The sequence below is a fragment of the Haliotis rubra genome, unplaced genomic scaffold, assembly GCF_003918875.1.
Source record: "Haliotis rubra isolate DU_JTF1 unplaced genomic scaffold, ASM391887v1 Scf11, whole genome shotgun sequence".
Classification (NCBI taxonomy): Eukaryota; Metazoa; Mollusca; class Gastropoda; order Lepetellida; family Haliotidae; genus Haliotis; species Haliotis rubra.
Window position 1 is genome coordinate 4,731,263 of NW_025765003.1, and position 24,233 is coordinate 4,755,495.

General features: G+C 41.9%; 3 protein-coding genes across 4 annotated transcripts in view; 1 reads left to right on the top strand and 2 right to left on the bottom strand.

The window, feature by feature from the left end:
- Positions 1 to 477, top strand: part of LOC124285287 (DNA repair-scaffolding protein-like) — a 34,498-nt gene extending 34,021 nt beyond the window's left edge. For both annotated transcript variants that reach the window (XM_046721496.1, XM_046721487.1), the window contains exon 19: positions 200 to 477. In XM_046721496.1, the coding sequence (XP_046577452.1) occupies positions 200 to 313 (114 nt within the window). In that variant the 3' untranslated portion in view covers positions 314 to 477. The remainder of the gene's footprint in view (positions 1 to 199) is intronic.
- Positions 478 to 6,266: 5,789 nt separating this feature from the next.
- Positions 6,267 to 8,566, bottom strand: LOC124285326 (ankyrin repeat and KH domain-containing protein mask-like). The gene has a single exon (XM_046721537.1). It carries the CDS (start codon positions 8,383 to 8,385, stop codon positions 6,862 to 6,864), a length of 1,524 nt encoding a protein of 507 aa, XP_046577493.1. The 5' UTR covers positions 8,386 to 8,566; the 3' UTR covers positions 6,267 to 6,861.
- LOC124285317 lies at positions 8,566 to 19,484 on the bottom strand. The gene is made up of 4 exons (XM_046721530.1): positions 19,339 to 19,484; positions 13,756 to 13,870; positions 12,756 to 12,842; positions 8,566 to 10,407 (listed from the first exon to the last, which is right to left on the bottom strand). The coding sequence occupies exons 2-4, from the start codon at positions 13,862 to 13,864 to the stop codon at positions 8,612 to 8,614; spliced, it is 1,992 nt and encodes a 663-aa protein (XP_046577486.1). The 5' UTR covers positions 13,865 to 13,870; positions 19,339 to 19,484; the 3' UTR covers positions 8,566 to 8,611.
- Positions 19,485 to 24,233: the final 4,749 nt, after the last annotated feature.

Below are 24,233 nucleotides of genomic sequence, written 5' to 3' on the forward strand. Positions count from 1 at the left end.
ACCCGGTAGGTTGAAATGGAAGTATGAACTCGAAAACCATTCAATATCTTTAAACAAAACTAAACTAAACAGATACCAAAGGGGTGTCTTTTGCTATTTGCAGATTTTTGGCATTTTTAGTTTAAATAAATCAAATATTAATTACAGAAAAAGAAGAAATCTTCAGTGAAAAGTTCAGTTATCTTCTCTCTGCTTTCAGGGTTGTGATGTTGACAGTGTATTGAACAAGGAAGTGGGGCCACTGAACTGTGTCGTCAAGTCCGTCACAACTGATATGGACAAAACAGAATTCTTCTTGCAGGAGATCTCATGACAGTCACGTGTTTGAACAATGAACTGACCCTTTCTACTGTCCTATTGCGACAACGTGGATATTAACATACAGGACACTTCCTGAAGTGGATGTATCCACAGAAGGGCCAAGTCCATCAGCATTTAATATGTTCATGATCTGTTATCAATACAAATCGAATCATACAAGGTCTTGTGATATCTAGAATACATTTTGTGTATTGTGGCATTCTCATTTTAATTATATCTTCCCCAACTGTACCGTCCAATTTGCAGGTTATGAAGTCATATGTTTTGCTCTCATTACCCCTACAAGAAGTGAAGATTGCTTCCCACCATGGTTATGATATATAGCATTATTCTTTAATGCTGAGCTCATTTTATACCATAATTCCTTAATACTATTGCACCCGTGAAGGTCCGAGTTAGAATATTGATCTTCAGTAACCCATGCTTGTCGTAAGAGGCGACTATCAGGATTGGGTGGTCAAGCTCGCTGGAATATTACTGAGTGGGGCGTAAAACTAAACTCAACACTCACTTAATACTATTACAGTGCTATACCTGATTCTTTGATACTGCAGTTATGATATACCCAAACTCTGTTATACCATGATAATGGTATATATGGTGAGTCCTTCAATCGCCTTCACGATCACTCTCCACTATACCCTGGATGCATCCACGGCTTGGCCTGATGATTTTATTACCTCCCTTGGCTTGCTTGTTATCCAATCAGGTGTCTACGCTGGCAAGTTGAGCGAACCAATCACAACTCACCTTCGCATCTTAAATTATCTAACCCTTTAAACCCGGCAACACAATTGATGGAGAGGTACTCTGAAAGAGGTAGAAGGAGTTCTTTCAGATCTGTCAATTTGTCTGTATTATTTCCTCAAAAATCTGAATGGCACTGCGAACAAACCTTTGCGACTGCGATCTTTGTTGACACTGGCAAGCTCAGATGTAACAGCGGATTAGCTGATTGGCTACTGTGAGAATGCGGAGCCAGCAAAGGGAGGTAATAAAATCATCAGGCCAAGCCGTGGATGCATCCAGGGTTTAGTGGAGAGTGATCATAACGTATACCCTGGAGATTATCGAGGATGGGTAGCCTGGTGGTTAATGTGTTGGTTTGTCACGCGGAAGGCCCAGGGTTCGATTCCCCACAGGTACAGTGTGTTAAGAACATTTCTGGTGTGCCCCACCATGATATTGCTTGAATATTGATAAAAGCTGTGTAAAACCATACACACTCACAGTTTCTTTGACCACGTAAGTGCGCTTGTGCAAGTTCCAAGAAGAATCCAGATGTGCAGCCAGAACTTTATTATGTAACAGGTTTCAGCTGATGCCTGATTGAGCTTGGATTTATGGTCAATTGATAACATTCGTACTAATGTGAGAGTGAATATCAGGATATATCTTTGTGTGTTGTGGGCATAGTATCCAAATAATTCTACAACTGATCGAGATGTCCCCAACTACTACACAGATAATGCACCTTCTGAAGTTGATTAATGGACAGATGAACAGATCTATCTTGTCATACAATACTTGTTTGGTTTTAGCGTTTTTACATATTGTGGAGGCTAGTCTTTACTTTATACATGGGTCTCAAATCAGAGCTAGATGAAAAGTGTAGGTTTGCTTCATTACAGTGTATATAGTGTATACAGTGTCATGACTACCTTTTATCAGTGGAAAATATATTTTCAGTATATTTCTGCCGGTAAAACTATCCTTATCCTCATTATATACCTCAGGTGACTGAATGTCTCACTACTTCACAAAGTATAACATAGTGTCAGAACCGCTCTTTCGTTGGTTTAAACTGGACACCTGATATAAGACTGAGGCATTACATTCAGACGATGTTATGATTTAATCCTGTTGACAAGGGGTTACCAAAAAAGATCTTACACTCAGTTGCACAGTTTGTGAAGTGAGGTTGGTATTCAGAAACATGGCTACTGTTTGTTCTGTTCTCTAAGGGTTGTTACAGAAGTAATCAGGCAATGTTTGGTAACATCCATTCAAACTGATGACACCTGGTGTTCTTCAAAGGGTTATGCAATATGAGTGTTATACTGGTAGTACGGTGCACTCTTACAATTTGTATATAAGAATTTAAAGATTAAACAAGACTTACCTGTAAGGTGAAGTTTGATCTAAATTCCACAGACCTTTGAAGTACTGAGGGATTACCATTATTATCAACGCAGAAATAGGGCTTTTTACAGAATTAAGCCTCTCGGATTGGGTGAGGTGGGCACGTAATCCCTCAGTACTTCATAGGTCAGTGGAATTTAGATCAAACATCACCTTACAAGTAAGTCTCGTTTACTCTTTAAATTCCACCTCCCTATTCCGTACTATCGGAATCACCTGAGAGTTTTAGAGAAAAAAATCCTATTTCTGATACAACCATAACCATAAACAGAAACAAAACCCACCTGGTTACAATCTTAAATTTCTTAACTAGTACAACTGTATTGAAATTGCTTCAAAATCATTTCAAATGAAACAGGATTGTTACCATGAAAACAATAAAGAACAACATACTCATACATGTGTTCAGATATCAGGTGAAATGTCTCTCAAACAAGGGTTTTACATCCTTTGCTTTACTACACAAACAAAAAACATCTTCAAGTGTAGCTACAGGTTCACTACAATTGCTATCTAAGAGCTATAACTAAGAATGGATTCACTATATTGTCCATCTAACACCAGTTTGTTGTAGAATTTGCCAAACACAATCACTGCTCCAGCCAGCTGTGTTCAGAATTGTCTTTAATGGCACTTTCAGGGAAAAAGCCCCACTGTGGAAGCAGACCTAATGCTGTGAGCAATGAGTGAATTTTCCGTTACATCAATTTCGTAATCACAAACTTTCTGTGATATAAGACCAATGAATGGAAATTGATATGTACGCTTATTGTCACTGATAAAACAGCACATGCTTTATGATAAAAGGGGATAAACACTAATCGGAACACATTGTATTGATTTTACACTTTTATGGGGTCATTTGTCACAATATACCGATTATTTATCAAAAAGTATTAATTTCGTCACAAATAATGGTTTTACATGATTATCAGTCGCTTTCTGAACATCATAATATTTACTTCTTACTGATGGAAACCTAATGTAAGTAAATGTGCATTCAAATCTCTTGTAATATTCATTTTGTAGGCATACAGGCCATTTACCGTACCTTACACTTCCCTTGCTGATGCTAAAATCACAAAGACTCTGTGACATATCGCAAAGTTTCCGTCGCAAAAATCACAAAGACTCCACTCTCACTGTGACAAAGTTCCCTACCAGTGATAAAGCAGGTGATGCTGTGTGCCTGGTCTCTTCGTATTTGTAGCTCAGGTGGGTAAATCAGTGTAAAGTGGCAATTTGATAAGTATTGAATGACATCAGTTCATCGATATACTTCTTTGCCATATTGAGTTGTTTCAGTTTTGCCAACGACAGCAGAAATTCTCGAATGCATAAAAACAACAACTCAGCATTGAAGGGAGTATAGTCGGAGCCCATAGCCTAGAGATTCCCACATCTAACCTTAAATGTCCTCAGCTGACATGAATGTTATATGTGAGGATGTCCGGCCTGTTTCCCTGAGCATGCTGCTTAAATAAAGGGGAAACAGTGGGGGTAGCCTAGTGGTTAAAGCGTTCGCTCGTCACGCCGAAGACAAGGGTTCGATGACGGCGTTGCATCGTCTCTACATCGAATGAATTAGCCGGTTGATGAAGACCATAGGCACTTGGGTCCATTCTCTTCGAAATGCCTGATCGAGTCCAGCCGCAGTTGTCGGCCTTGGTTGGAGGTCATTCAGTCTTCTTTGAATCTCGCGCCAAATGTGTTCTATTGGACTTAAGTCCAGACTGAGTGCAGACCATTGTAGGGTTTGGATGTCATGTTGTATTGGGAAGTCCAATGTTGCTCTGGCAGTGTGGGCACGAGCGTTGTCTTGCTGGAAGATGTGATTTCTGTAACGTCCAAAATGTGGTACAACGTGGGTGTCTTATGATTTGGTCAATATAGGGAACAGCTGTCAAGCTGGAAAACCGTTCCCCACGCCTTTGCCACACTCTCACTCTGCCATCGGCTGTCGAAACACAATATCGGCTTTCATCAGAAAAAAGCACAGTTCTCCGTTGTCGATAACGAAAATTTCGATGCTGAGTTGCCCATTGCAATCGGTTTTGGTGGTGACGAGCGGTGAGGACAGGACCACGACAGCAGAGTTTCCTCCACGCAAACGTAGACGCACTGTATCGGCACTAGTGGGTCTGTTGTGACTCCCAATGGTATGGCGCGCTGTTTCCGTTGCTCTGGGGGAGGTGGGGTTGCCTAATGGTTAAAGCGTTGGCTCGTCACGCCGAAGACCCGGATTCGAATCCCCACATCGGCACAATGTGTGAAGCCCATTTCTGGTGTCCCCCGCCGTGATGTTGCTGGAATATTGCTAAAAGCGGCCTAAAACCAAACTCAGTCAGTCCGGTGCTCTGGCGAAGCGATCCTGCAGATGGTTGCGCACAATCTGTCGGTTTTGACGTGATGTTACTGAAGGTCGCCCACTGCGTGGACGGTCTTGGATGCTGTTAGTGGCCAGATACCGCTCCAGCAGTCGGTAGATTGTCCCAACTTGAACATTAAAATTGGCTACCTACCCTCCGTGCAGCCCGGTCAACTTGCAATTGTCTCAAGGCTTGGTTTCTCGGATCTCTCGTAAGTCGTGGCATGGCGATTGTGTCAAACAAAAATTATTTCAGGCGAGTTAGGGGCTCGCTTTTATTGGTAGGGTTGTCATGACTTGCGCGTGCATTTACATTTTCACGAATGTCATACGGAACCTTTTACTACGATATGCTTTTTCATCAGAAAACACTGATGCTGGTAATAACTGTCAATTTGGATTGAAAAACATGCTAACATGTTCTTTTGCGGTCAAGTATATAAAGGAAAAAATAAGTTTGAAGTCTAAACAACATTTTAGAAAGAATAGTTCTAATCATTCTTATAACATCTGAATTAAATCGGGGCCACGTGTGGATGCTGTGGCACAGTCCTCAGAGAGAGTGAGTGAGTGAGTTTAGTGTTACGCCGCACTCAGCAATATTCCAGCTATATGGCGGCGGTCTGTAAATATTCGAGTCTGGACCAGACAATCCAGTGATCAACAGCATGAGCATCGATCTGCGCAATTGGGAACCGATGACATGTGTCAACCAAGTCAGCGAAACTGACCATGGTGCACCCGATCCCGTTAGTCGCCTCTTACGACAAGATAGTCGCCTTTTTATGGCAAGCACATGGGTTGCTGAAGACCTATTCTACCCCGGATCTTCACGGGTCCACAGTCCTCAGAGGCGCCGACGTTTGGTTTGCAGAACTGTGTTCCCCGGACACGCCAGAAACCCATGATGTGTCGAATCCTTGTTCGTCCTGTTTGGTTTCTAAGTTGTGCTCGTGGGTTTCACCAACAGGGCATATGTCTATGACTTAGCGGCCACACCATACCGCAATACTATTAATGTTCAAAGCAGCGTTCGTCTCAACTATGAACATACATCGCATGCTTACTGTTGTCATTGACATTCTTCGTGGTTCTCAGTGTTAATCGACATTTAGTGGACAAAGACTAAAATTGACAGAGAAAGCTTTTAAATCACTAAGTTGAGACGAATTCAGGTGCCAGACATACTTCGGGGAGGGGGAGCTGACCATTTTGTTCGGTCAGCGCTGCAAAACATTTTTGTCCAGGTGTCCTCAGTTTGAATGGATAAGTTACCAAACATTCGCCTGATTACTTCTGTAACACCCTGATCTTCAGTGATAGACGTATTTTTACTTTTCAAACCTGATAAATATTTTTGCTGCAGATTATCTTTTTCCAAAAGTCCCCCAAATCTATGGAGATCCTCAGAGAAAACTGTCAATTAGAACGGTAATCCAGGATTTCTATGAGACGCATGTGAATAAACATCACACGACATAAGATCTGAGCACCAGTCATTCCACTGGGTAACTATGAAATTCCCCAGCATGGGTTGTCATGGTGAATCACCGGATTTGTGTGACAATTTACAATCTCTTTCGGAGACGTCCGTATTTCACTGAATTTTAACAAAATTTCAAAAAGCACATGCAAAAAACCATTCAACTTTACAAATTATTTTCAAATTAGTTTTCAAATTTGTGGTGTCGCTTAGTTCAACGTTCAGTTAACCACACATAACATTAGTGAGGTAGCATTCAGTACAGCAAGTGGTTGCAGTATTCGTCCCTAACGTCGAATGCCCATGTGCAGGTCTGGTTCTCGACATTGGTACAATGTGTGATCGGCACTCTTGTGTCCCACCTCGTGTTATGACTGAACCAATGAGCATGAGAAGTGATTCAAAGCTATACGTACACACCTAGTGTCAGTGATGTTTAATATGGTGCTTTAACATCAGTGAAATGGTTTTATGGTGTATGTTAGAGCAACGTCTGGTCAACCATTCATAAAATCAAGATTGTTTAAAGATGACCACATTCCTACTTTCAGTGACGGTCAGGATTCCCAGATAAACATGACAGATCTGCTCCCTCTGACACAAGAAGAGCATAAACACGATGATGTTGCCGTTCACTTGCCACCATAAGTGGTGTTTGGTTGTACTTCCCTCCTCTTCTGTTGAAGTCGAATGTTTTCAAAGAGAGGAGATGTTTCACAATGGACAGGTTTCCACCGTAGCACGCCAGCATCAAACAGTTTCTGTCGTCCACATCAGAAAGTGTGAGATCAGCACCTTCAGACACCAGAAGATCAAAAACAGAAACATTTCCATTTTCAGCAGCCAACATAATGGGAGTTTGGCGTTTGTGTCCTCCCCGTCTGTTTACGTCTATATCTTTCAGAGAAAAGAGATGTTTGATGATAGACAGATTACCACCTTTACACGCCACCATGAGAATGTCCTGGCTGTCGACGTCCGTTAGGGAAAGGTCAGCACCTTGTGTCACAAGGAGATGATAAACATCGTAGTGTCCTCGTCTAGCAGCCATCATCACTGGCGTCGCGGTGTTCCATCCGCCTCTTTCGTTTATATCAAACAACTTGGTTGATAGAAGATGTTTAACTATATTCACATTACCACTGGTGCATGCCACCATTAAACAGTTTTTGTTGTATCGTTGAGTACCTGAGAGATCAGCGCCCTCTGATACAAGGACATCGAAAACATCAGAGTGTCCATTTTCTGCTGCAAACAGAACCGCACTCATGTTATCTGGCCCTCCTTTGCTGTTGATGTCAAAGATTTTCATGGCAAGAAGATGCTTGACGATAGACAGGTTACCCCCCACGCATGCCAGCATCAACATATTTGTCCTGTAGTCATTCATAACTGTCAGATCAGCTCCCTCTGACACAAGATGGGTATAAATACTGAAATGGCCTTCCATGATTGCAGCCATAAGTGGCGTCTCATTACTCAACCCTGATCTTCTATTGACGTTGAATGTTTTCAGTGACAGGATATGTTTCACTATGGACACATTCCCCCCATAACATGCCAGCATCAGACAGTCTCCTCTGTCACCAATATCTGGTGAGACTTCAGCGCCTTCGGATACAAGGAGTGCATAGACGTCAAAGTGTCCACTTTCAGCTGCCATCATAATAGATGTTTCTTCATGCCATCCGCCTCTTCTGTTGATTGCAAAGGTTTTCATAGAAAGCAAGTGTTTCACTATTTGTACATTACCTCCCTTGCATGCCAACATCAGACAGTTTAGGTTGAATCTGAGGAGAAGGGACAGATCAGCTCCTTCTGACAAAAGAAGTTTAAAAACATCGTAATTTCCTTTTTCGGTTGCAATCATGATTGCTGTCATGCTATGAACTCCTCTTTTGTTGACGTCAAATTGTTTTAGCGATAGGAGGTGTTTCACAATAGCTGGATTTCCACCCTCACAAGCCAACATCAGGCTGTCTACTTTGTCATCATCAACGAGCGAGAGATCAACTCCTTTACGGACTAAAAGATCATATACATCAAAATGTCCACTTTTAGCAGCAACCATAACTGGTGTTTGCTTATACAATCCGCCTCTCCTATTGATATCACAAACGTCCAGTGATAACAGATATTTCACAGTCGACACATGACCCTGACGACTAGCCAGGAGGAGACTGTTCCAACCATTTCTGTTACTGAGAGTCACGTCTGCTCCTCTCGATAGCAGCAGTCTCAAGATTCCATCATAACCAGACTCTGCACTTATTCCTGCTGCTGTGTTTCCCATCCAATCAGTGACATTGGTCATACCAGGAGACACTTTCAGGATAACTTCGGTTATATCCTTGCTTCCCTGATTTACAGGCGTAATGAAGACAAGTCATGCCATCACGATCAGTTAGCAAAATGTCTGCCTGTTCTTGAAGCAGGAAATTGAAAACATCAACATGTCCTGACTCAGCAGCAATTAAGAGAAGTGTTTTGCTCTTGGGTGATTTAAAGTTGACCTCAAATTTCCTATCCCGCTTCAGTAAAGATGTAATTTGTTGCAGTTTGTACAGATCTCCACATTCTATGCACGTTATTGCACAGTAAAACAGATCTTGTTCGCGTTTTATCGAGTCTTTCCTAAACAAATTCCTTATTCGATTTAAGTAGATCATTTTCTTTCTACACATGATTTCCAAAGTGCTGTTAAACAGTGCATTATTATATGTCAGTGACGTCCAATACAGAAAACACTTCCCAAAGGTTTTGTCTGTCTGTTGCACTATCCTTGTCAACTCACCACCCAATTGGGCCACAAGGGACGAGGCAATGGTGTCGTTACTGAGTGCAGGATGTGTGACTGTCCATTTGAAACATTTCTGTCGGATACCTTCAGCAATTCTATCTACGACACTTTGGTATAGAGCAGGGCTGATGTAAATCATGTTAGTGACATCATCAGTAGTTGATGTCTGAAGCGTCTTCTTCAGTCTCACACGCTCATTCAAGAACTTCAGAGAGCAGTACTGCAGCAACAGCACAAGATTCAGGTGACTTAGCGCACATGCTGCAGCATCATATACCGACGGGTGAGAGAAGGAAGCGATGTGGTCCTCAACTATACAATATGTTCCAGCAAAGTTTACAATCTCTTTGCAAACGTTGGTTCGTGTACAGGATGGTACTGTCTCTTTCACAACGTGGAACAGGTCTGTACCTTTTCCTCCTGTTCCTGTCTGAAGTGTGACAAGGTTGAGATTCCTTTCACACAGGATGAGGAGTATGAGGGCTGCTGATCTGTTGCTGCCTTCTCGGATGATGGCGTCAAGGTCACCTCTCAAGCAGGTAACAGGGTTCTGGAAGAAGTCCACGCTGTGCATCTGAAACACAGGGTTGGGGAAGAACAGGCTACAGATAAGAGGAAACCCAAACTGACTATTTTGTGAATGAATGATTGCTTTGATGTTCTCATCAGACATATCACAATTTTGAGCTTTCTTCTTAAATGACGATAGGAGTAATCTCTTTTCATCGGGGGTCAGAAAGTCTTTAGTCAAGTCTATAATGGTCTCTGTGCTGAAGAGATTTATCTTGTATTGGTGGAACTTTGAACACCCCTCATTCCAGTTGTAGGTTCTCGATGTGAAAATGAAACGAAGTTTGAATGCATGGCTAGAACTCGTATCCTCAGATTCTGGGCCTTCCTCTGGGTCTTTTTTCTTCCTCCTCCTCTTCTCGTCGTGTTTTCCGTCTGGTGCAGTCAAACTGTCAGCGAGGACCCTCAAAACTCTGTTAATTTTCTCGAGGTTTACTGGAAATGTGACACAGCCGAATATGTCATCAAACACGATCATCATGTTAGATCGTCGTTCAGTGATTGTATCAACTTCAAAATGTTCAATGTTTTCTACAAACAATGTTTCATAGTTTTGATTACGATATTCCTCACACAACATCAATGCAATGCTTGTCTTCCCGTCTCCAGGGGCTCCGCATATGCTGACATGACCATGCTTGTCAAGCAGATGCCTTGTTGTCCCGAGTGTATGGACGCCAACGAATACCTCCTCCAGTGCCTGAACACGATTCCGGACACTCTCTACAAATATAAAAAATATACTAAAATACCATTTATTAGGCACCAACCATTTGAGGTCATTGAAGGAATATAATTTGGTTTCATAAAACACCAGAACACCAAGCCAAACCCAAACCCTATTCAAAAATCAAGTGGTTGGTCAATGTCAACTGAAACGAGTTCTTTAGCTATTGATTAATGTTTACTGAATGTGAATATTTCACTTTCAATTATTTTCACCTTCACCACAATGCCAAGAAGGCTTTTAATCTAACATCGTTATATGAACTGCACGGTACATTGTAAAGAAATAAGATCGCAATATGCATTCGTAATCATTACATAATTTATGGTACATACGAGAGGTGGTTGATAAGATCTGAGCCTCATTTGGAAAGAGTGAGTGAATTGGGTTTTACGCCGCTTTTAGCAATATTCCAGCAATATCACGGCGGGGACACAAGAAATGGCTTCACACATTGTACCCATGTGGGGAATCGAACCCGGGTCTTCAGCGTGACGAGCGGACGCTGTAACCAGCAGGCTACCCCACCGCCTTCTTCATTTGGAAAGACTTCACCTGAAGACATTAAAGGTATTCATTGATACACAATGTTAGATGGATGTTTTGTAGAAGTACATCCACTGGCTGTCCAAAATGTTCTTGACAGATTCTGTGATGTCATCGTTCAAATCGAAATGGGTTCATGCTCAAGCTTTCTTCATATTAAAAACAGAAGAAGTCTGAAGGAACCAGACGGAACTGTATGAACCAGGGCCTAGATTTTCGAAGCTCTCTTAGCGCTAAGATAGTCGTAAGTGCCATACATTAACATTAACTTATGACTATCTTAGCTCTAGATCAGAGAGCTTCGAAAATCTGGGATCAGATCAGGAACGTTCGTGGATTGTTACAGGACACCTAATTTATGGACTGGAGCATTGTCCTAAAGGAAGCACGCCATTTCTCAGTTTCCCGTGTCGCAAAGGTGCAGCATAATATACTCCGCCTATAACTGTTTAGCCTTGTGGAAGATAGTCAACCATAAGGCCATTCTGGGTATCCCACGACAACGATGACACATCCTTCCCAGCTGATGGGACAGTCGCGGAAATGTCAAATCCATCCATTCGTGTTAAAGTTGTTGGGACCTGCTGAACCTATGTTACTCCTGAAACTCTCGCGAGACGTTACTTCCGGTACAAAGCTTGTTCCCGGCTCCCTTTGCGAGGGCCAACTTGCGATATAGGAGTCGTGGCCCAGCTTACTTTCGGAACCAGATTTCCGGTGACAAGCCAGCGTGACCGCCAAATATGACTTTACTAGACCAGACCAAGTGTACAATTATGCTTGGCTGTCACAGATCTTGAAAGTCGTAATAGTTGGCTAATTTGGGGATGGTTAGATCAGAAATCTGTTATTCCTGCAATAATTATCGGTTCCTTACTGTCAACTGACAACAATGAGACCATTCGAAAAAGTATGAAACACTGTTTGTCACAGGGAGTACTAAACAACGTAAGGTCTCGCAAAGTGCCGTGGCCTACTTACGGGCCCTATAGTCACAAATGCTTTCAAGAAACTTTCTGAATCAACTTAAAATAAAGCTAGATTATCACGAGACTCTGGTTTGATTTGATCAGATGTCAGAAGATTTGGAACCCAACGAGCTGATACTTGGGGTGATATATTTGAGAAAAGCCAAGAATCTAGCAAAATAAAGCCATCTGCCGGTGGGTCATCACCATGCCGGGTATTATCAAACGTAACAGTCCTTGCGGGGCGGTGGAGTAGCCTAGTGGTTAAATCGTTCGCTCATCAAGCCGTAGACCCGGGTTCGATTCCCCACGTGGGTACAATGTGTTAAGCCCATTTATGGTGTTCTCCCGGCGTGATATTGCTGGAATATTGCTAAAAAACGGAGTAAACGTAACTCACTCATTCACAGTCCTTGCAGGATTGGGTTGGTCGTCAAGGCTGCATCTGCTTCACTCTGCTGCCCACCTCTTTACGGTAAGATGGGGCCTCCTGTTTTAGCGTTGTACTGATATCTGGGTGGTGTGTGTGTGTGTGTGTGTGTGTGCGTGCGTGTGCGTGCGTGTGTGTAGGGAGGGTGGGGATGGGGTTGTATGTTCGGCCCTTTTTATGCCAAGACTCAAATATGACCATTGCCAAAGGTCACTGACCCTTGTTTACTCTACTGACTTATCACAACGGGGACATTTGCCCAACTGACTCTACTTTTTGTGCATATACATGCACCTCTATGACATCACAGACAGCATGTATTTCATTATTACGCAGTTCGTTTTTGGTGAGGTGCAAAACGAATCAATCCAACCTCCTACTTGGTGAAAAATTGTCTTGCCTTGCGAGAGACACCCTTTACATGTGACGTCCCCGAACGACAGCGAGACGTTACGGGAGTTTGAGAAGTTGTAGCATGCCAGATGAGCTGCAACAGAAAGGTACACCATTGAGTGAGTGAGTTTGTGATGTATCATTTAGACGTTATCCGTAGGTGCTGGGTTTGATTCCCAAAATGGGTAGAATGTGTGACATAAAGCACCAAAATAAAATGTAAATAATAATAAAACATATTTGCTTAGAGCAGTCAATTCTTTGGTTCAGAAGCATATGTCTATGGCGCCCATGACAGACTCATTAACAAGCTAGTAAACTGTTAAGCCGAACTTCCACCACAGGAAGGCATGGCAGGAGTCAAAGTAGGGAATAGCCTCAGATCGGATTGTCAAGTTCGCTGACTTGGTTGACACATGCCATCGTATCCCAGTTGCGTAGATCGATGCTCATGCTGTTGATCACTGGATTGTCTGGTCCAGACTCGATTATTTACAGACCACAGTCATATAGCTGGAATATTGCTGAGTGCGGCGTAAAACTAAACTCACTCACTCTTCCGAGTGTCTATCATGAAATTTATGGAAAGCATGTACAAAAACACTGAATACTGTAGCCCTGAGCAAAACAAATTTTGAGCAAATGTCAAGTGACACGCTTTGAAATCTTCGTAAAAAAAATAAAGATGCATATTTTGCTTTCTAACGGATAAGGCGGGTTAGAGTGTCTATTAATAGTCAACTTTCCGCTTCACGAGATCACCCGATATTCTCGCTGTTTTTACATAGCAACCGTTGCCAATGACTCTCAGAAGGCAATGGCAGGAAGGAAGGAAACTGGCTGTTAACAAAAAACATATGTGTTTGTTTACAACCTAGACATCGTGGGGATCCAAAACAATACTATGAGTATTCACGGTAAACTTCAAGCACAGCAATTCTGAGATTCTGTGCCATTTCAGTGTACCAAGAACAATGATAATTTTCCGTATTTTCAGATGTAATCACCTGTTGGCGAAGCCATGTGCTGCGTCCCTTCATTCACATTGGGTTGTACGTCGCCAGCAGAAGTCCCGGAAACAGCATCATCACTAGGCTCTTTCGGATGTGTTTCCATCTTGTCCTGGAAATAGTGAGTGAGTCTTACGATGCTTTTAGCAATATTCCAGCAATATCACGGCAGGGGACACCAGAAATGGGCTTCACACATTGTACCCATGTGGGGAATCGAACCCGGTCTTCGTCGTGACGAGCGAACGCTTTAACCACTGGGCTACTCCACCGCCCGTTCTGTAAATAAGTAGGCAGTGTTGTGTAAACGCCGGATGAAACAGGATATCCACAGTGTTACCATTATGATCATAGCATTCATTTAATTCAGGTCCTCGTGAAAGAGGGGCGTTCCTTCTTGCAGGTTATGGAAAGGGGCGAGTGTACAGTATTACTCATAATATCAGCCACCGGATTGTCTGATCAAGACCTGAATATTTACAGACCGCGTTCACAAAGCTGGAATATTGCCGACACAGAAAATAAATAAACGCTGTTATTTTTAACGCCACAGTCACCAACATCCCGATTTCTGATTCTCATCTGTATTATATTCGACTCTGGGCCAGACAATCCTATGATTGACGTCATGAGCATCGATATTGATCTACCAAACTGAGACAAGGGTATCAACCGAGTCGGCCAGCTTCACACAGCCCCGTCTCTTCCCCCCGACCCCCCACACACGCACACGTTCACACACACCTACCCCACTACGATTCCGTTAGTGACCTCTTACAAGCTTTGGTAAATTTTGTGTAGTAGTAGTAGTAGTAGTAGTAGTAGTAGTAGTAGTAGTAGTAGCAGCAGCAGTCAATTTGCATTCTCAGCAACATGGGGGATGGGGGAAGCGGCCCTGATAGACATACAATATTCCTGCAGGAAATGACCATACCTGTGAATGACTCGTCAAACTGGATTTTCTGGGCCATCGATATTTGATAGTTCAGAGGCCGCTGTCACATGATGCCAGGTCTACTGCTTTGTGGCGTCGGGCTATAAATACTTACTTTTTAAAGCAAATTGTGTTACCTGCAAAACGGGACATGCTTACCCTTTCCGGGAACCCGCCCGTGAAGATCCGGGTTAGAATTAATCTTCAGTAACCCATGCTTGTCGTAAGAGGCGACTAACGGGATCGGGTGGTCAGGCTCGCTGACTTGGTTGACACATGCCATCGTTTGGCAATTGCGTAGATCGATGCTAAAGCTGTTGATCACTGGATTGTCTGGTCCAGACTTGATTATTTACAGACCGAAGCAAAATAGCTGGAATATTGCATGCTGAGTACGACGTTAAACTAAACTCACTCCGTCACTTTTCGCGAACACATAGTGTCATCACTGATTTCAGTGGTCCACTCATAAAATTTCAACACCTATTATTTCCTTAACACCTGAAGGAGTCTGTTTCAGGGTAGTCAACTGATGTTTCAAATTACATCCCCGTTGTCTCTGTTGTCGTCTAGAGAGAAACATACAGTGGCTTGTGAATAGATTTGTATTACCTGTAGTTTTGAATTTGGGACCGGACGCGGAGGTGGAGTTTTAAATGTCAAATTTATTGTCATTAGATTTGTTGACTCATCAGGTAACAGTCCCACCTTAAATTTTTAAGACACTTTATCTTACCTTCGTGTAAAATACGGCCTAAAATACTTTAATTTCACCGGCTCGGGTGACACTGCTACAATAAGAGGCGTACATCAGACCGTATTACTCTCGAGAGAAGCATACAACTTATAGTGTAAAGGTCTCCATTCCAAATTAAGGGTGCCGTTGCTTGCTGACTTGGTTCATATAATGTCTCATTTTCCCATTTATGTGTTCCACTCCTAAATGCAAGTCCAAAACTATAAAATACTATATAAGCGGACAGTGTCTGTTATTTATTATTTTATAGAAATTATCATTTAAGCTATTATATTTGTACCTTAGAGACTTGTGCAAGTCTATATCCCCCACGGCTTAGCTTCCTTTCCTATTTGCTCGCTTCCTTATCTATGCATTGTCGGCCTGCGTTATCACGAGACGGGAAATATGCGAATCGTCGAGTTTTCCTTTGCTGCATGCCATACTTGATCCTTCAGAGAGCATTGTTTCCGATTTACACAAACAATAGGCTGAACAATAGCCGACAAACACATTCGCGAATTCAAGTTTCTTACCCCATCCTTTTGCAGCCTCTGCAGCTGTCCACACGAATGACACATTTTCAATTCACTCTGGTATGGTTTGTTACTTATACATAGTAGTGGTGTTCCGATTAATTGAAATAATCGAAGATTGGTCGCAGTGGCCAAACGACCAAGCAATCGATCACATTTTCTCATAATCGAACACAAACGATTTTGGAACTGCTGTAATAGAGTTTGAAATACTTGATGATGGAACATATCTAGGACGTTGTCAGGGCCGGAAATACTTGGTGATGGAACATATCTAGGACGTTGTCAGGGCCGGAAATACTTGGTGATGGAACATATCTAGGACGTTGTCAGGGCCTGAAATACTTGATGATGGAACATATCTAGGACGTTGTCAGGGCCTGAAATACTTGATGATGGAACATATCTAGGACATATCTAGGACGTTGTCAGGGCCGGAAATACTTGATGATGGAACATATCTAGGACGTTGTCAGGGCCGGAAATACTTGGTGATGGAACATATCTAGGACGTTGTCAGGGCCTGAAATACTTGATGATGGAACATATCTAGGACGTTGTCAGGGCCTGAAATACTTGATGATGGAACATATCTAGGACGTTGTCAGGGCCTGAAATACTTGATGATGGAACATATCTAGGACGTTGTCAGGGCCTGAAATACTTGATGATGGAACATATCTAGGGACGATTGTCAGGGCCTGAAATACTTGATGATGGAACATATCTAGGACGTTGTCAGGGCCTGAAATACTTGATGATGGAACATATCTAGGACGTTGTCAGGGCCTGAAATACTTGATGATGGAACATATCTAGGACGTTGTCAGGGCCTGAAATACTTGATGATGGAACATATCTAGGACGTTGTCAGGGCCGGAAATACTTGGTGATGGAACATATCTAGGACGTTGTCAGGGCCTGAAATACTTGGTGATGGAACATATCTAGGACGTTGTCAGGGCCTGAAATACTTGATGATGGAACATATCTAGGACGTTGTCAGGGCCTGAAATACTTGATGATGGAACATATCTAGGGCGTTGTCAGGGCCTGAAATACTTGATGATGGAACATATCTAGGACGTTGTCAGGGCCCGAAAACGTGTTTAATTCTTAGAAAACTCACTTCACTTTCTGAAAAGTCATGACTGAATATTTCTTGAAGAATCTGGGAAGTTAATGTTACACTGGAACTGAATCATTTTACACTGGATGTGAAATCTGCAAATGTAATTTGTGCAGTTTCTTAATAAAACAAAAAACAACAACAGAGAACCAAATGTTTTTTCTTTATACTTATCTGCAACTACAACCGGAATAGGAAAATATAAAAAAGGGCGCTAACCAAATGTTTTCGATGATTGGTCGTTGGCATTGAACCAATCATCAATTGTAAGATTTCAACCAATTCCCAACACTAATACATAGTAAGACATCTCGGTGATGGTGATACTTTGTAGAATTACTTAATACAGGAAACTGAGAGGTATATTAGTCCGTCATATGTATCCCATGCATGGCCTCCTCTGGTCAGAGGGACTCACAGAGCTACAGGGTCATTGAGTTATGTACTCGCTTGTGTTCATCTCAATAGGGTATCCTAATTCTCCTTTGAGTAATAAAATAAATTGTACCCACCTCACTCAAACTCAATTGGGTATTTTGCCATTTCCATTAATTGTAAAAATATAACATAGTTTAAATGTTGGTTTACGTGTTTGTTGTTTATATTTGATCTGTAATATGAGAAACGACAAGAAAGACTTCAAGTTGCCAAGTTAATAAAACCAATAAAACCTCCCAATATACCTCAGTTATTTTATCTATTTTTGTGTGTACGCATGTAAGTTCAATTTATTGAGTATTTACAAAAATTCAAGCGTACTTGTACGCAATAGAACTGAGTTTTCACATAAATATTTGCCTAATTTACGCAGAAACGCAGCTTATGTTCCTCTGGACCCCTGTAGTTATCCATACCCCCTATATATAGCAATGGACTGAACCAAGTAGTGTTATGCGAAAGAAACTTTTGCTTTATGGACCCTGAAAAAACATACCCTGTACAGCCCTGAAGTCTGTAATGTGTGGCAAGTCTAGATTACAACTGACTGACTGACTGAGTTTGGTTTTACGCCGCTTTTAGCAATATTCCAGCAACATCACGGCGGGGGACACCAGAAATGGGCTTCACACATTGTGCCCATGTGGGGATTCGAACCCCGGGTCTTCGGCGTGACGAGCCAACGCTTTAACCATTAGGCTACCCCACCGCCGCCTAGATTACAACAGTTTCGGGAATATGGAAGTTACTGGGCTACTCTACTTTTTGTTATATGTTTTAATACATTTTATTACAGTAATTGTTCTGTAAACTATGTTTATTTCAGGGATTAGATAATAGTCTACAGAGTGTCGTAAATCAAATGTTGCATGCACAAACTTATATTTTGAGTCATTAAAGTTTACCTTTTACTAAATATAGAATAGGTTTTTTATATTTGTTTTTTAAACAAAATCAGAAATGCCTTGAACTCTGCTCTTACTGACGGGTGAAGCCAGATTGGTGGGTATTTTCATTTAATACCGTGAGCGCCCTTTAACATCCCCACCGTACACCTCAGCTTAGTCTCCCTGGACTACATTATCTACCCCACTACCTAGCCCTACCTGCAATGCAAAAATGAAGCAAGTCTAGATTTCCCCATGTTCCCACTCACCGGGGCTACTTCAAATGGGTTTATTTATTACTATCAAAAAAATATATATAAAGGACTAAGCGTTAGTCTAACCTCAGCGTAGCATATTCCTCCAAGGCTGTACTGTAATTTAGTCTTTGAAGACTCAAGTCTAGATAAGCGGACAGTACAAGTCTGTTAGAGCGACAATATGTTCATTTAATTTTTATGTTTTAGAAATTGTCATTTAAACTATTAATTATTACCTTAGAAGCTTGAACTGTAAATACAACGGAGGCGAACTTTAGGTATTGTGTATAAGACATACTGTATTCTAGTCTGTCTCGCAGCCCCTGAACCACATTATTTTCCCTACAGCCTGGGCCTCCCTGCAATGCTAAAACCTTAAGTGAAGCAATCTAGATTTCATCAGGTTCAGAATTTCTGGTCTCCGTGGGGCTCCTTTTCAATTTAAATGGGTTTATTTGTCACTATCAAAATTAGATATATTCAGAGACTAAGCGTTATTCTAACTGTATACCGACTCTGGCCATTCACTGTCTGGACAATTTGTGTTGTGCGTGTACTACTGGCAGTATTCATCGTGGTACAAAACTAACCTATATATAAGACGACAACAAACAACACGCTACGTACACAGTTGCATCCATGTAAACTGTTTTGTAAACTTACAGTTCGCCGTGGTTTCAGCCCCCAATGCTGTACATCAACCTACGTCTTACTATCTATCTGCATGGCTTGCTCCAGTTAACCTCATTTAAAGGATGTCACGTGACTGTTGTGCTGAAGCCATCCAGGGACTGGGGTGTGGTGGTGGTTGTCCTCGTACAATAAAGATGTGCAGAGTTGCGTCCCTTGAGCACACCAACAATCTACGATCCTGCTTCTACTTTTGTCAGTATCCATAGGCGGATCCAGAGGGGCTGCAGGGGTGCGCACCACCCCACCCCCTCCACACACACACACTTTTGTCCTGGAAGTGTAAACAGGTGCAAATGAACTGAAGGACCCCAACCCATCCCCACACACACACCCGTGAAATTGCTATTCATTGTAGGATTGACCACCTCCGTGGTGTAGTGGTTAGAGCGTCCGCCCGTAGAGCGGAAGGTCGCGGGTTCCATCCCCGACCGCGTCATACCCAAAGACGTTAAAATATGGTACTTGTTGGTCCCTGCCTGGCGCTCGGCATTAATTGGTACAACAAGGACTGGTCGGCTCGGAGTCAGTATACTGTGTCTGAGTGAGGTATTCATGCTTCACTGCGGCATGGTATCTCAGTGGGCTAGCACTATAAAACCAACTTAAGTCTGGGCTAGTACAAGCAGCCGCACATACACATACACACGCATGCACATCGTCATATGAGCGAAATATTCTCAATCACGACGTAAAACCCAATTTCACCTCACCTCATGGTAGGATGATGACGATTTTTTACATCTCCTTTTCATTTGACGCTAAGGTGTCTGGGTACCTATTTCATGCAATCAAAACATATGACACGTTGATAAGAGAATAAATAACTCATCATTAATGGTCGAAAAGTGCTTTAGAATCTTGTTATCGGAAAATATATAGAGGATATTATATGAGCGCCCTTGTCATACTATGTTTACCACACGAGTGCCTAAGTGTTGGTATTTCCCGAGTTAGAGCGAGGGATATACTGATAGTTAGGCACGAGTGTAGTAAACATAGTATGATATGGGCACGAATATAATATTCTATTTATTACCGAAGTCGTCAAATTGAGGAAAATAAACCCAAATCTACTTTCAAACAAATCTACCATGACAAAGTGATATTTTGCCCTAGTAGGAATCGTATAAAAAATGTGAACCCCGATATGTTCGCCCTCGTAGGTAATAAATAAAGATTATTACACGAGCAAGTGTGTCATACGACTTATACGAAACGAGTGTGAAATTTTGTATACAAAATTTTGCACGAGTTTCGTATACCGGTAAGTCTTGTGGCACGCTTGCAAGTGTAATAATTTCTATATTATCCATTTTATTCATGTGCATTTGTGCAGTAAAACACGGTAAGCAAGTGTGACTGCCCACTTCATTGACATCACGTTCAGTTGTTTAATGACGTCACAGAAACAATGGTTGCTAGGCAAAACAAATATGTGCACATATGATATTTATGACACATGTTATGTTTCACTGTATGGATAATAATTAAGAAATACAGTTTGCTCTACCACCATGTATAGTGTAATAAAACACACTTTCGACCTGAACTATTATAGTTAAAGTACGAGGACGCTTGCGTCCGAGTGCTTTAACGTTATAATAGTTAAGGGCGAAAGTGTGCTTTATTACACTATTCATGGTGGTACGGCAAACTGTATTTCTTTTCTAAGATGCCAAATTGAATACTTTCTAAGGATAATTACGATTAATTTAAGGCAGAAAACAAACGACGGTGTCGGTGACCTAAATTCACGGAAATGAACGGAAAGAGTCGAATAGGTCACGGACAATTACGAATGCTACGGGTAGACTTGGTGTCATGCGATTTTATTCTACGGACAGTTGCCGAATGGATCCGATGCCATTTTTGGCACACTCGTCCCATTCCGTAATCTACAAATTAACGTGTGGCGTGGAATGAGCCGATATGTCTCAAACGGAAAGGGTTGTTGACGTCAGGCGTCAGACGTAGATTTCACGGTGTATGCATGAATGACGCGCTTTTATGCAAGTCTGTGATTTTTGTGACAGAAGAAATTGATGTAGGTAGCACTGTAAGGATAATATGGATACACCAATAAGGAACGAGGGGAGCAGCAGGCATGTGTAGTGACAGCGAGGTGAGTTAGCCTTGGCAGTGTTACTTTTAGAATTTATGTTGGAGTGTGAAGAGGCTTGAGTGCAAATTCCAGGCCAATTTCCATTAGCCCAAAATTTTCTACAGTAACCCATTTCGCAGTATTGCTTTCGACGTTTTTGGTTTCCCGTTTTGTGTGAAAAAAAGTGTTAAAATGCAAAAAAGAAAAACAACAAATGGGTAGACTCACGTATTACACCGGACATGTACCTGCTATATTGGATTGGGTCCCCTTACCTAACCTAAACCTAAACCCTCAGCCTAACCTAACCCTAGCCCTTGCCAAATAATCCTAATAAATAGAATGCATTGACCGAACCACCGGACATGTACCTACTATATTGCATTAGTGTTGTAGACAGGGGGGTATAGACGAAAAATGACGTCATCATCGAACACCTGGCTGACCTCATTTCACAGGGGTGTCAATGACCGTGGGAAACACATCATAGCATCACAACATGACATCACGCCATTATTTTGGACCAATCAGCATACAGCCAATTCACTCCGGTGTGACTCACCCTGACAGAGGGGTCAATGACCGTGCGCCCCCGTGGGAAACACATCATAGCATCACACCATGACATCATGCCATTAATTTGCACCAATCAGCGCATAGCACCTACGGGGAACTTGACCACTGACCACAAACTAGTTTCATCCGGTTTCAGTTTTACCTATTGAAAAAACCCTCTGACAGTCAGTTGAAGTTATCATTTTGTCCTCTTACAAAATGTTTATATTTTCTATACTAAATAACCTTTTCTGCGGCCTGTGGAGAAAATCTGTCATCTTAGAGCGCGCGCCGTTGAGGCATGGTGAATTAACAGTCGCAGCCTCCACACACTTCCCTCGTCTCACTCCGCCGAGGTGTAATATGATACCTCCTCAAGTTGTACTCAAAATCGTGGGTCTAACATTAGCCTGTCTCACGGTCCCTGACCCATATTATTTTGCCTATAGCCTAGCCCTCCCTGCTGTCTAAGGCTCTAAATGAAGTCTAGATTTCCCCAGGTCTGCCTTGGGCTCTTGTCAATTTAAATAGGTTTGTTTTGTTACTATCCAAGATAATAATACGTTTAGAGACTAAACATTGGTCTGGTCAAACGTATGCACTCCTTATGTGTAAAAAGTGATACGGGTTTTTATAACACATTTGTTCCGAAATACAATCAGCGTTCATTTGCCACATGAAAATGGTTTTGATTTGGTCTTGACCATCACTGAAACAACCCAACTCAATAGAATTTCAAATGTATTTCAAAACTTACCGAGGTATTCACATTCCCGCCATTTGAATATCCAATCCATATTGTCATTGTATCCTGTCATAGCAGCCGTAGATAGAATTTACGAATCAGGGATGATATTGAGGATGTTATACCTTACGTCCCATATGTTTTGGAGTTGTATTGAATGGATCAACCACCAAAACACATGAGACTAATATTGCACCTTCCATGTAAATAGAACATATGCTTTGGGATTGTGTCATTGCCAAAACACTCTCCCTCTCACAGTGCTAGCAAGAGACGCGATCTGGTGACAACCCACATTTGCGTGTGTGTGGCACTATGCTGTAGCAGGGAGGGGTGAGGGAGGGCAGGGGGCACTGCCTTGGCAGAGGGAAGGGAGGAGTTTCTGTCGACAGTTATAGCCTGACGACATTTCCCAAAACACCCATAAATAAAAATGCTCATTTAAGATGAACGCTAACAAAGAGGCGTGTCGAAAAACTGAAATGTGCGTTCTGGTCATGCAGAGGGTTTTTGGTACATCATATTTAGGAATGCAACTCCAACTTTCTAAAATTCCATGCATCCAGAGATGGGGGGCCAATTGTATAGTGTTAGCATGAAAAGGTAATCATAAATGACAACTCACAGGTGTATATAATTTTTTATATGGGTATTTATATGGCACTATGGTCCATACCGCGCATGCATGCTCAAAGGGCTGGCAACTTGTTCTTTGGATGTCCATCATGCAACCATATTACCATTCTCAACTCCGGGGATCATCTTGCTGCCACTGGGCGCACTTCAAGTTAATGTGGCTACTTACGAGGTATACATCACAAAAAACAAGGAATGAAAACTGGAATTTCATTTTTTTTATTAGCTCCATTTCAAACGAAGGTACAACTACCTGGGATAGGAGACGCTCCCAGAAGTTTACTTTACGTCTGTTGTCTTATCACCGTTCCTAATCGTCATAGCCTTCCACTCTCTTCATCCAGATGTTATGTCTGCATTATCATCTTAGGTCAAACCTTCGACCCAAGACTTATATTGGTACAGATTGGAGAAAACACATCATGATACAGATTATTTGTGTCTCCTACTTGTTTCGAGGTATTCCCTTGTGTGTTTTGGACCATACTGCATAATTTTACAGATAAGTAATAAATCCAGAGCATACGTCTCTTTAAACTGATGCTCACATGTATTTGTTCAGTTTGGCGGCTTGAATCTGGGTGTCTTCGTTTAGAAACCTCTTTTTCGTGTGTGGCTATCGTTTCTCATCCAAAGAGTGCTATTCAGCTCACGTGTACGTGAATACATTTAATCTTATACCTTGCTCTTCGAGATCAGCCATCTTTTTTTTCCCTGTTGTTTTGTGTGACATCGTTTAATGATTCATCATCATCATTTTCCATTTCAGGACATTGTTTTATCGTGTAAAATGTCTTTGTGAAGTTGTGGTTGTTGCTAAACGCCATG

Coding starts and splice junctions, on each gene's coding strand:
- LOC124285326 (XM_046721537.1), bottom strand. CDS start 8,385: ATGGTTGCTGCTAAAAGTGGACATTTTGATGTATATGATCTTTTAGTC.
- LOC124285317 (XM_046721530.1), bottom strand. CDS start 13,864: ATGGAAACACATCCGAAAGAGCCTAGTGATGATGCTGTTTCCGGGACT. Junction 12,843..13,755: donor GCACATGGCTTCGCCAACAG/GTGATTACATCT, acceptor TTTCTGTTGCAG/CTCATCTGGCATGCTACAAC. Junction 10,408..12,755: donor TAAAGGGTGTCTCTCGCAAG/GCAAGACAATTT, acceptor TTATATTTGTAG/AGAGTGTCCGGAATCGTGTT.